Raw genomic sequence first — 14038 nt, 5'->3', positions numbered from 1 at the left:
AGTCAAACATGACTGAGCGACTAAACTGGACTGAACTGAACAGGAAGTGATTGAAAATCGATTTGACGGGGGAGGGAGGCTCAAGAGGAAGGGGCTATATAAAATTATGACTGATTTGATGTACAGCATGACTGATGTACGGCAGAGACCACCACAACACTATAAAGCAATCATCCTCCCATAAAAAAAGAAAGAAAGAAAAGAAAACCTACTTGAAAATCACTCAGTCCCCTCTTCACTCCCTATATTCCCCCAACATCTCCATCCTGTTTCTTCAACTTCAGCCCAGCAACTGCCCTCTTCAACCCTGGAATAAAACTGGAGGTTTATTCTGCAGAGGGTCACACAGAGAATGCTGGAAATAGAAGCCCTGGCATAACTGAAAGTGGGGACATACTATTAAAAAACAGGGAAATTACACAAAATTTTACACACTGGATATTGAGAGCTCCACAGACTCCTCAATGAATGCTGGCACCCAGGACCACAACTTTCCATTGGAGGCATCTTCTCTGGAGCATTTGACAAAGTGAAGAGAAAAGCTGTAAAGACAGTGATGGCAGAGGCTACCGACACAACGGCTGACCCGATTACACAGCGACAGGCCCCCAGCCCACGCACACGCAGTCCGTACAGCTTTGAGGGTGCTCCTGTTTGTTCCCTCTCCCCCTCTCTTCTTCTCAAGCTTCACCAACCTGCCAAGCCACCCCTTCCACATACAAATACACACACAGAGTACATACACTTATGCAGGTATATGTGTTTAGCTGGCACTAGTGATAAAGAACCCGCCTGCCAATGCAGGAGACATAAGAGACGCGGGTTCGATCCCTGAGTCAGAAAGATGCCCTGGAGGAGGGCATGGCACCCCACCCCAGCATTCTTGCCTGGAGAATCCCACGGACAGAGGTTCCTGGCGGGCTACGGTCCATGGGGTCACAAAGAGTCGGACACAACTGAAGCGACTTAGCACACGTGTGTCTACCTAGCTAAAGACGTGGAAAATGCAATAAAAGAGTTAGAAAAATAAAGTTGAGAACATCATCTGGAAAACCAAAAAGACGGAAAATGGGGGAGGAAGGGAGAAGAGGAAAATAAGATGATGCGTGGGGAAGGGCTGCCATCCAAATAATAATGATTCTCAAAGAAAGAGCAGAGAAAACAGAACGAAAGAGATCATTCAAGCCAATTTCCCAGAACTGAAGACCAAAAGGGTGTAAAAAGCCCACAGAGTGGATGAAAAAAAATCTACTCAAGAGTACTGCTCTGAAGTTTCAGATTCCTGAGGAAAAGAGAAGATTCTGCAAGCTTCCACAAAGAATGGAGGAAAAGCTATATACAAAAGCCTCAAAAGTCCAGAATGAAAAAGAATTTCTGTATTCTGGAAACTATTAATAGTGGAGCAATGCATTCAGTGTTCTGAGGGGGCGGGGGGGAAATCACTTCCAAACAAGAATTCTAAACCAGCCAAGCCATCAAACCAGTGTGATCAAAAAACAGACCCACCTTCAGACACGGAAACCCACCTGCCGAGGACCTCCTCCCACGTGCTCATACCTGTCATCAGACTCTGCATCATCCTTACATACTCTCCTCTCTCCTGTGGTTCCCCCAATCCACCTCGCATAAGACCTCCCCCCAGAAAGACCTTGGTCGCATGACCAGAACCTTCTCTCCCAGTAGAGCGGCGACTTTAACCATTCTGCCAGTTCCACTAAGCATAGGAGAATGTACAATGTATTACATTATTAATATTAAATTACAGCTATTGAAAGTCATGGGTGGCTCAAAAATCAACAAATCTGGAATGACTGTAGAATGCTTACCATGATAATGGGATCTGAAATGAATCTGACGTCTCTCAAAAATTACTTGTCACAGCCTAACACTACTGAATTGACGTAAGTTAACCTGGAATTACTCACAAAATAAAAAGTTTCAACTAAAAAAACAAAAAAGTTTCAACTCTTAAGAAAATAACAAAATATATACATCATACAATTTCTAAAGAAATCTAATTACATCTTTTTTTTTTTAATAAAATTCTTCATTCTATACAGTCCATGGAATTCTGCAGGCCAGAATACTAGAGTGAGTAGCCGTTCCCTTCTCCAGGGGACCTTCCCAACCCAGGGATCGAACCCAGGTCTCTTGCATTGCAGGCTGATTCTTTACCAGCTGAGCCACAAGGGAAGCCTTAGTAAGTCTAATTACATCATTCTTAAAAATAAAATTCTTAAATGGCACACTGTTGCACACTTGTCTCTTAACTCTGCCCAATGGTAAGAGTCATTTCACACACAGACCTAGGTCTACAAGAACTAGGAAAAATATAAACCCTTTACGAGGTTTCCCTTCCCTTCCCTTCCCAACCCAGGGATCAAATCTGTGTCTCCTGCATTGGCAGGCAGATTCTTTTTTTTTTTTTTCCAAAATCAAAAGTTAATTTATTAACTTGGGCTTCAGACTACCTTAACTCATGGCAGAAGATTCACAGATAGGAATCTTTGTAAAATAGGCAGATTCTTTACTGCTGATATCACATTACAAATTTGAATCAAAGTTTGTGTCTTAAAATCTAGAAGTATAACCAAATTCGATCAACTGTTGCTGAACACTATTTTAACAATCACCTATATATATTAATAGTTTCCGCAGGCTTTCCTTAGAAGTTGGGGTACAATGCACGTAACACAAATTTGACCAGCTTAACCACCTTTAAGTGTACAATTCAGTAATGTTGGCTATTCTCACACTACTGTACAACCAGCCTCCAGAACTCTGAATGAGAAACATACACTTCACATCCATTAAACAACTTTCCATTCTCCCACACCCCCCAAGTCCCCGGCAACCAGCGCTCTACCTTCTGTCTCTATGATTAATGACTATAGGTAGATCATATAAATGGAATCATACAGAATTTCTTGTGTGTGGCTAGCTTAGTTCACCTGGCATAACGTCCTCAAGATGTATCCATGTCGTAACATGTGTTAGGATTTCCTTCCTTATTATGACTGAATAACATTCTATAATACATATACATAATATGTAACACATTTTGTTTATACATTGGTCAGTTGATTAACATTTGGAATGTTTCCATCACTTGGCTAATGCGAACAACACTGCTATGGGCATTAAGAGTGTACACATAACTTTTTGAGATCCTCATTTTTATTTTTTTTAAAGATCCCTGCTCTTAGTGCTCTTTTAAGAAAAATAAAAGTCTAATAATAAGTGAGATAAAATTACAGACATCCCACAAATACCATCACTATGTTGTAAACATCTTTGGAAAGATACTTAAGTGCTACAGATATTCACAGAGGAAAGAGAGGACTCAGATGATGAATTTTAAATATACCTGGATCTTCCAAGAGTTGAAGTATTTTTTAAAAACTCATTATTTCAATTTAAAAACTCTGCCTATACTAGCTTCAAAAAAAAGCATAGAGCTATGTCTCAGAGTCTTAAATCCTAGTATTATTTTTTCTTTATTCTACTTTGTTTTTTCCCCAAACAATCCACGTCATCCACGTAAAGGCAAGTTCTGCTGCAGAACTACCATTCTTGATCATTTAACATTTCAAGAAGTATGGCTGCTGCATCATAGCAGCCTTACTGCTTCTACTTCAAGAACTATCAAAGCTTTCCAACCACCTACTGCCACAAACTGCCAATCACTGTACTTTTCCTCGTGTGATCAGTTACTCAGTCATGTCCCAACTCTTCCAGACCCCGTGGACTGCAACCTTCCAGGTTCCTCCGTCCACAGAATTTTCCAAGCAAGAATACTGGAGTGGGTTGCCATTTCCTCCTGCAGGGATCTTCCAGACCCAGGGAATGAACCCACGTCTCCTACAATGGCAGGCGGATTCCTTACCACTGAGCCACCTGGGAAGCCCATACTTTTCCCCTTACACCAATATATTTCAAATTGTATACCACGGAGCCATGACCATCCTGGGCAGTTTCAGCAGGCAAAAGTGAAAGTGTTAGTTGCTCCATTGTGTCCGACTCTTTGCAACCCCATGGGCTGCAGCCCACCAGGCTCCTCTGTCCAAGGGATTTCCAGGAAAGAATACTGGAGTAGGGAGCCATTCCCTTCTCCAGGGAATCTTCCAATCCAGTGACTGAACTCGGGTCTCCTGCATTGAAGACAGATTTTTTTTTTTTAATTAATTAATTTATTTATTTTTTCAGTGGGTTTTGTCATACATTGACACAAACCAGCAATATCATCTGAGCCACCAGGGAAGCCCCTCTGGAGGTAAGATTGCCATTATTTTGCAGGGACAGGGGAAAGGGAGGGGTGGGATGGGAATCCTTGCCACTATTTTGTTCATGCACATTTTACATATATGAAATGTAATATTATAATTTACAAACAGTTATTAGTTCCCTATACCCTGTCAATTTAAGAGTTGGTCAGTACACCACAGCTAGTATTCAGGTGATGATCCAGCCTGTCTCAGTGAACATTTTTATCATTTTATGTTCAGTTCAGTTCAGTTCAGTCGCTCAGTCGTGTCTGACTCGCGACCCCATGAATCGCAGCACACCAGGCCTCCCTGTCCATCACCAACTCCCGGAGTTTACTCAAATTCATGTCCATCGACTCGGTGATGCCATCCAGCCATCTCATCCTCTGTCGTCCCCTTCTCCTCCTGCCCCCAATCCCTCCCAGCATCAGGGTCTTTTCCAATGAGTCAACTCTTCACATGAGGTGGCCAAAGTACTGGAGTTTCAGCTTCACCATCAGTCCTTCCAATGAACACCCAGGACTGATCTCCTTTAGGAGGACTGGCTGGATCTTCTTGCAGTTCAAGGGACTCTCAAGAGTCTTCTCCAACACCACAGTTCAAAAGCATCAATTCTTCAGTGCTCAGCTTTCTTCACAGTCCAACTCTCACAACCATACATGACCACTGGAAAAACCATAGCCTTGACTAGATGGTCCTTTGTTGGCAAAGTAATGTCTCTGCTTTTTAATGTACTATCTAGGTTGGTCATAACTTTCCTTCCAAGGAGTAAGCATCTTTTAATTTCATGGTTGCAATCACCATCTGCAGTGATTTTGGAGCCCCAAAAAATAAAGTCTGATACTGTTTCCACTGTTTCCCCATCTATTTCCCATGAAGTAATGGGATGTTAATATAACCTAAATTTGCATTTTTAAAATATTGCATCATATCCTCAACTCATAAGGTAGATCTGTAGACTGCTGGCTATTTCAAAGCAGGGGTAAAAATAGCAATATAAAGTACCATGAGAAAAATAGTAAACAGAAATCCAGAGTACATACACAATATCCATTTGTGGGATTACAGGTTATTTTATACTAACAGAGAAAGTCCATTATGAAAATTTCCACTGGGTTAATAAAGCAGGATTCACTTGACCACTACCATCTGTTTTGCCAAATTTGCTATACTTCTCCATTACTTTCAGAACATAGGCAGCTATAAAGTCCTAATAATTTTGCCAGAACAATGACAACCCTAAATATTGTAAGTATTATAAATATATTGCAGGAAACTTAAATCTAGTATATTTAAGTTACTAATCTAGAAAAAAAATCTAATCCTTAGCTCCCCCTTTTACAAGAGTACTATTAAGTGTTAAGATTGCACTCTAAGCCTGTATTGGTTGCATCAAGCATACCCACAAAGGTTATTTTAATATTAGTTCAGAATGAAAAGAATATAGGCAGTGCTCCATTCAGCTAAAGCTTAACAAACATATATATATATATTTTTTAATTTATTTATTTTAATTAGAGGATAATGTCTTTACAATATTGTGGTGGCTTTTGCCATAAATCAACGTGAATCACCCACAGGTGCACATGTGTCCCACCATCCTGAATGCCCTTCCCACCTCCCTCCCCACCCCGCTCCTCTGGGTTGTCCCAGAGCACTGGCTTTGAGTGCCCCGCTTCATGCATCAAACTTGCACCTGTCATCTATTTCACATATGGTAATATACATGTTTCAATGTGAAGCTTAATAAATAGATTAACATTAAGGTAATCCATACTTTATTATGTTTATATAAAGTTAACATCACTAGCCATTTTTTGTAATAGTAAAGCTCTTTAAGATGAATGAGGCTATTGTGAATAGCTTCCTGAAAAAAAAAATTCCTGGTAGTTTTAAATATTTACACCTAAACTAAAAACACACAAGCGCTCTTATATACAACACTGAATGGCAGATGGAATCATTTCCTACAATGTAGCAGCAAAGAAAAAAAGAACAGATTGTACTATTTCTGTTTGGAAAGCAGTAAGAAGAACAGCAAAGAACTTCCAAGAGATACCTGTGAATAAACAATTCAAAAAAATTTTGTCTTCAATCACTTTGCATAAGTCGCTTCAGTCATGTCTGACTCTGCAACCCCATGGACTGCAGCCCACCAGGCTTCTCTGCCCATGGAATTTCCCAGCAAGAAAACTGGAGTAGGTTGCCATTTCCTATTCCAGGGGGTCTTCCCGACCCAGGGGTTGAACCCAGGTCTCCTGCACTGACAGGTGGATTCTTTACCATTGAGCCCCCAGGGAAGTCCAACGCTCTTTATGTTGTGTGTATGGTAGTCGCTCAGTCATGTCTGACTCTCTGAGACCCCATGGACTGTAGCCCACCAGGCTCCTCTGTCCATGGAATACTGGAGTGGGTTGCCATTTCCTTCTCCAGTTCTTTATATTAAATACTTAATATTTTCACATAAATATCCACAACTAGGAGTTCCTACATCCCTATGTAGAGATTGTTACTAAAGTTCGATCACCAGTTTCTATTATTCTACTATTTGCCTTAATCTGCTCTCACGTCTGATCCCCTGCTATGGTCACGGCTTCTACTTGTAAACCAGTTGCCCCTCTTCCTGGGTCTACTGCACTTAAAACTGGGTATAACACCAAGCCCACTTGTCTTTCTTATTCTGTATAATCCTTGAGAAAATATGTTGGCTTCTGGGATATTTTTTCTTTTTCTATTTATTGATTGATTGGAGAAAATGTGCTGACTTCCGGGTTATTGATTGATTGATTGATTTGGCAGGGCTTATTTCATTTTCAGTATTTTTTAATTTCTGGCCACACCCTGCAGCATGTTGGACCTTAGTTCCCAGACCAGGGATTGAACCCACGCCCCCTGCATTGGAAGGTGGAGTCTCAACCACTGGGGTGGGTCTTCATTTATATTATGTGTTTATTTGACTGCACCAGGTCTTGGTTGCAGCATGCGGGATCTAGTCCCCTGACCAGAGACTGAATCCAGGCTCACTGCATAGGGAGCCCAGAGTCTTAACCACTGGACCACCGGGGAAGTGCCTGAAGTTTCTGGGAACTAGTTCCCGTGTGCCTCAACTACAACTAAGACCAGGGATCAAGCCTGGGCCCTTTACGTTGGGAGCTCGGAGTCTTAACCGCTGGACAACCAAGGAAGTCCCTAAGCCCGTTTATATACGAGACGTGAACATCCATGGAGTTCAGCCTGAGGGCCCCGGAACCAGCTCCCTGGAGACTAAGAGATGACTGTACCCCCTGCATTCTGAATAGTGAAATAACAGAACCTTGAATTTGCATAACTCTTACGGTTTTTGACGTGTCTCTATTTGAATCTCGCAGCTGAGTAAAACAGGAAGAGAGGATGGCAATCATTACTTTACAAATGAAAGAATAATTTCAAGGACCTCACAAGTGTCACACCACTATATATACTGGTGTCACTGACCCTTCGATAGATCTCCCCATTCCAGGTGCAAGTTCCTGAAGCAAAAAGTGAGTCTTTTTAATTTTTTTGCTTCTCAAACATTTTAAAGTGCTGACAACCAGTAGCATACTTACTAAGAGCGCCATCTTTAAAGATTCTTCAATTTATTATCTTTAGAAAATTCTCATGATCTTATAATATACTACTATGGATAAAATGGGTAGCTAATGAGAACCTACTGTATAGCATAGGGAACTATACTCGGTGCTCTGTGGTGACCCAAATGTGAAGGGACTCCAAACAAGGGGAGATCCATATACATAGGACCTCACTGCTTGCATACATACATATGTGTAGGTGATTCATGTCACTATACAGAAGATACCAACACCACACTGCAAAACAACTATATTCCAATAATTTTTTCTTAATAAATTCTGATGATCTTAGCTAGTATTAGGCTAGCTAAAGCAGAAATTTCTAGGCTATTCTCCTAGACCAAAAATAGGAAGAGAGTCTGGGCAGTCAGAGCCTCTGGCATAAACCCTACCAACTCTCCACTATCCCAAAGTTCTAAAACTGACTGCTTATTTTCACCCTCTTCAGTTCATTTCAAAAGACATTCAATAAGCCCTATGCTGGGCCCAAGGGCAAAGGCTGGAGACTCTAGCGGGGAAACAAATATAAAATGACAGTACAATTTGTAGAGTAAAGAGGAATATGGAATGTTATCAATGCCTACAGGAGGGGTATCTAACCTCCTCCAGAAGATATAAAAATGGAGTGCCCTTCTCTTAATAAATTAAATAAACAGCATTCTGCTGCTGCTGCTAAGTCGCTTCAGTCGTGTCCAACTCTGTGCGACCCCATAGACAGAAGCCCACCAGGCTCCTCCGTCCCTGGGATTCTCCAGGCAAGAACACTGGAGTGGGTTGCCATTGCCTTCTCCCAAAGAGCATTCTAGCGCCTGGTAAAAATGATGATTTGAAAATATCAGTGTGACTACTCGGAAAAAGCTAGCATTATTTTATACACATTAGCTCTATCACAGGACAAGCAATGAGATCCAATGATGCATGGCATCAAACAAAAACACTGCTATAAACTAAGGTCTAAAAATGTGGGCCTCTGCCTCTGATATATGTTAACATTGGAGGGGAAACTCGATAATAATAAAATAGAAATTGATGGGTAAATATAATTTGAGATAAGGTGGCAAACAACACAGGAAAAAAACATTAAGGAATATGAAAACCCTAAGAACAAAAAGGTCACTAAAAATACAGTTGGAAGGTCTAGAAAAAACATTTCTAAAGGTGGTTTCACTTTGCATTATTATTGCTGCCAATAACAAATCCGTTTCCCTTTCCTTCTTTACTAATTCAGTTCAAAAGCCCATTAGGTGAGGCTGAGCAAGGCAGGTGAGCACAGAGAACCGGTGGCCGACCCGGGTAATGAAGGTCTGTCTCCCCAGAACCCTGTGGGAAGCGTCGGCGGCTTACAGCCCATTGAGTAAAACAGAAAGTCACAAGTCCAGACAGACACAGGCAAAAGCAAACTTAGAAGTAAATGGGGAGGACTTCCTTGTTGGTGCAGTGGGTGAGAATCCGCCTGCCAATGCGGGGGACACAGGTTTGGATCCCTGGCCCGGGAAGATCCCACATGCCACAGGGCAACTAAGCCTGCACGCCACAACTCCTGAGCTGCAAGTTCTAGAACCCAAGAGCCTCAGCTACTCCTGAGTCCACGCGCCCAGAGCCTGCGCTCCTCAACAGACGCCACCGCAGTAATAAGCCCATGCACCGCAACTAGAGAAAGCCTTTGCCAGGCAATGAAGACCCGGCACAGCCAAAAATGAATTAATTTAAATAAACAGAAGCGAAAACATCTCCTTAGTAAAAGAGAAATGCTCAAGTATAGAAAATGATGCAATTTTAAAAATACCCATTTGGCAAATACCATAGTAATTGTTCCCAAAATGCTACAGCATTTTAAAATAGGTATATAAGATGGTAAGTGTGGAATGAAGAATGATCTGAGTTTTTGTTTCCCAGCACTGCGTGACTGAAAGAAATTAGGAATCTGGCTCTGTGACTTACTGCCAAGGACTTAATACTTAGTTATTTCTGATTCTTAAACTTTCCTCACATGTAAAAACACATAAACTCGACTCATGGTTCTAAATTGTTAGAGTCAAGAAATCTATTTTTCCCTCCCAAGTAAAAAAATATTTTTTGGCATAATTTTTTAGATTTATAGAAAGTTTGCAAAGATAACCAAGTAAAATTTTATATGGAAACTACAATCTATGATATTCAGGTAAGTAGTATGGGGATAAAATTTTCTGAGGAGAATTTAAATAATAACCAATGAGCCACTTCACCTCCCAAGGCAGAGGGTACAGGCTCAATCCCTGGTAGGGAAACTAAGATCCCACATGCTTCATGGCCAAAAAACTAGAACATAGATGACAGAAGCAATACTGTAACAAATTCAACAGAAAAAAAAAAAAAATGACCCACATTTTTAAAAAACCTTTAAAAAGGGTATACTTAATAAAAAATGCTCAGAAATATCAAGTTTTCAGACATCAAGAAAAATATATAGGGCGAGAGAAAAAGTCATAAAGGTTTCTGTTTTAACAATATTGCAGACTTGACATTTATAATCGTCAATTCAGCAGCCTTCTTAGAATCTGAAACTCTTAGAGAAAGACTTCTAAAAAGTGAGTTGATTCAGAAGCTAGTTTTCAAAAGATTATCAAGAACTAGAAACAGTTCATTCATTTTAACAAGCATAATTAGCAAAGGATTTCCCCATAATATTGCCTAGTTACAGGCTGATACTGGAAGTCACGAAATACTAATTGAGGAATATCAGAGCTGGAAGGGTCACTGATCATGCGTGCATGCTTAAGTTGCTTCAGTCACGTGTGACTCTGTGAGACTCTATGGACTATAGACCCGCCAGGCTCCTCTGTCCACAGAATTCTCCAGGCAAGAACACTGGAGTGGGTTGCCATGCCCTCCTTCAGGGCATCTTCCTGACCCAGGGGACAAACCTGCCTCTCTGACATCTCCTGCACTGGCAGGCGGGTTCTTTACCACTAGTGCCGCCTTGGAAGCCCACTGGTCACCTAGTCCAATCTTCTATCCAAGAGAACAGAAACCCAACCCATTCAACAAGTGCTCACAGATGGGAATGGCAGAAAACAGCATCTTGTAAGGTACAGACATAAGGTACAGACTAGATCTAGAACTGGAAAGTTAAATGCCTTCTCTAATACTCTTGGCATTTCGTCTGAAAAACACGGACTCACTTGTAGAGAGAGTTTTAGAGGCAAAATAAGGCTGGAATTGGGAAAACCACTGAGAATGCTGATGCAACATCTTGAACTGCCCTTGCAGGAACACTTATAGCTAGACATTTTCATACAAAATCTATTTGGTGGAAACAGAAGTAGGTAACATTTAAATCTTGACAGTCAGCAGCCTCTTTTATTTTCTTTAGCCAGAATAGCAGTAGACTGCCTTGAACCAAAAGCCAAATTAGCTTGAGATGTTTCTAAATAGGCTGACCTTATTCACCCTAACATTTCCATTAAACAGATAAAAGTTCAAGGACAGTGCCAAGGATGATAAAAAGTACTTTCCAATTTCAGCTCTGATTCAGAGAAACAGTATTCAGAAATTTGTATCAGTCATTCCTTATCTGAACATATTACTAATCCTTTTTTAATTTCTTGGGTAAATGACTTTACTATTTCTTAGTATTGCAACATTAAGCCAAGTGCCATCAGTAATAACCAACAATAAAGTGCCATGCAAGCTTTCAAAAGCTCTAACAACAGAATTTCATGAATTATGTATTTCTATTCTGAAGTCTGCAACATCATCCCTTCAAGGATTAATAAAGTGGTGATCTAAATCACATCAGAAAAAAAGTGCTACATTCATAATATGGGCAGATTAATGAACATTTTCTAGTCTTTTTTTTTTTTTTGGCTGTGTCATGCAGCATGCAGGATCTTAGTTCCCTGCCCAGGGATGGAACCCAAGCCCCTTGCAGTGGAAGCGCAGAGTCTTAACCCCTGGAACGCCAGGGAAGTCCCTCTCCTAGTCTTTTGATACACCTATAATTTCTCAAGGGGCATGTTAAAGTTTTATTAAATGGTTAAGTGGAGGGATTATTACAAATATAAGCACCCTAAAAGCACCAACAAGAATGTCTGAACCATCCTGCAAGAAGAGTGTGAATAAACATTATGGAGAAAGAGAAGGTGGTGCATATTTATATGTAATACCCGTGGGGACTTTTGTTTCAAGAGGATAAAAGTCTTAGCTGCAAAAAAAAAAAAAAAAAAAAAAAGTCTTAGCTGCAAACCACCAAAAGAAAAAAAACACACATACACATACTCTAAAAATATACAACACTCTACTAACTTCTTTCTCAATGCTATGGAAATTGGAGTTGTATCAAATTAGTTTAACCAGCAGGTCTTAGTTGCTTCTCTTGGATGAAGCGTACTGCCATATCTGAATAACACAGGTCTTAAACCAATATCCTGTTGCTTATGTATTCTTAGAAAAAGAGCCATACGTTACTTATAAAATAATCACATCCACAACATTATATGTCAAAACCCTACAGTCACAGAAAATAGAAATAAAATTAAAATAGTCAACTGTAGAGAAAACATGGTTAACCTGAACAGCAGTAAAATTTCTAGAAAATGGGCAATAAAAAAGATTACAGTGTTTTCTTGAAAAACACTCAACTGAGATAAATATTTTGCCTTTCGCCTTCCAGCTCTATGCTGGAAGTTGATTTTTCTCTTCTTTCTTCAGCTGGTCATTGTCCAAAAATCCAGTGCAGAAAGTTTTCCATTATAGATAATAGAAAATAAATTACTATGTTAGCACCGATTATACATCCAACTATACCAAACACTGAATTACTTTTGACATATAATAATTGCCTTAGTCCATATGGACTGTTATAACAACATACCATAGGCTAAGTGGCTTATAAACAATACTAATTTATCTCTCAGACTTCCAGAGGCTGGGAAGCCCACGATCAAGGAGCCAGTAGATTCAGTGTCTGAGGAAGGCCCATGTCCTGGTTTGTGGACAGCTGGCTTCCCAGTGACCTGATGCGGCAGGAGGGGCAAAGGTGCTCTCTGGGGTCGCATCCACGCTAATCCCATTCGTAAGAGCTTCACACTCACAACCTAGCCACTTCCCTAAGTCCCACCTCCAAATATCCCCACTGAGGATTAGCTTTCAACACAGGAATTCTGTAGGGACACAAACATTCAGCAATACCACTTTTATTTTCTAGGCCAATAAAGAATCGAGCTGTTTCCTTTCCAACACAGAAGTCTGTGACCCAGGCTATAAACAACATGATTTACTAGCCAAGCAATTTTTTCAGCTTATTTTAAGGAGGCAAGACTCTTGTTTTTTTTTTTTTTTTCAAATCATAGACTAAATTTTGTGAAGTTTATTGATATAAACTATTAGTACAATATTGACAAACACCATCTGCAATTTTTTTTTTAAAGAAAAGGTTTTAAGAGGATTATATACAATGATCCAAAATGGAAGGTGGAATTACATTGAAAGTGGGCTCATGTTAAAAGGAAAAAGCTATTATTGAGTGAGATTTAAAGCTTAATATGTTCTACATTGTTTAAAATCACTCAGGAGATTTAGGGCCTTCAAAAATAAAACCAGGAAGGTTCAATTAGGAGTACAGAAATCAAGGATGACAATAGCTAACACAGGCGGAGCTGAGGTGACAACGAGTCTGTAAAATGTAGACAGCAGCCTGAAAATAGAGAGAGTAGGAGGAAGCTGCTGAACAGGTACCAGCAAGTACTGACATAGTAACTAGGATAACAGATGAATAGCCATGGCAGAATCAGACCTAAAAGAGTCCCCTTCACGCTCCTTTCACTTCAGCTGGTGGCTCCAACTACCCGAAGACATTCATAAATAACATGCAGGTCATACCAAACACCCTTTTCCAACCCAGCTCTACACATGGACATCACCAGATGGTCAATACCAAAATCAGACTGATTCTTTTCTTTGCAGCTGAAGATGGAGAAGCTCTACAAGGTCAGCAAAAACAAGACCTGGAGCTGACTGTGGCTCAGATCATCAGCTCCTTACTGCAAAATTCAGGCTTCAACTGAAGAAAGTAGGGAAAACCACTAGGCCATTCAGGTATGACCTAAATCAAATCACTTTTGTTTATACAGGGGAGGTGATGAACAGATTCAAGGGATTAGATACTGTAGGCAGAGTGTCTGA

The 14038-nt window shown here is 40.4% G+C and overlaps 1 protein-coding gene across 8 annotated transcripts in view; it reads right to left on the bottom strand.

The window, feature by feature from the left end:
* The window catches only part of DGKH (diacylglycerol kinase eta), a 216703-nt gene that overhangs the window by 166619 nt on the left and 36046 nt on the right, over positions 1 to 14038 (bottom strand). The window contains exon 1 of one of the 8 annotated variants that reach the window (XM_043478237.1): positions 3949 to 4086. The exons of the other annotated variants lie outside the window; for them this stretch is intronic. Coding sequence (XP_043334172.1) covers positions 3949 to 4011 — 63 coding nt within the window. The 5' untranslated portion in view covers positions 4012 to 4086. Of the gene's footprint in view, positions 1 to 3948; positions 4087 to 14038 lie in introns of those variants that run through there. 8 annotated transcript variants of the gene reach the window in all.

Source organism: Cervus canadensis, chromosome 9 (assembly GCF_019320065.1).
Source record: "Cervus canadensis isolate Bull #8, Minnesota chromosome 9, ASM1932006v1, whole genome shotgun sequence".
Taxonomy (NCBI): domain Eukaryota; kingdom Metazoa; phylum Chordata; class Mammalia; order Artiodactyla; family Cervidae; genus Cervus; species Cervus canadensis.
This window is presented reverse-complemented; position numbering and strand designations above follow the sequence as displayed.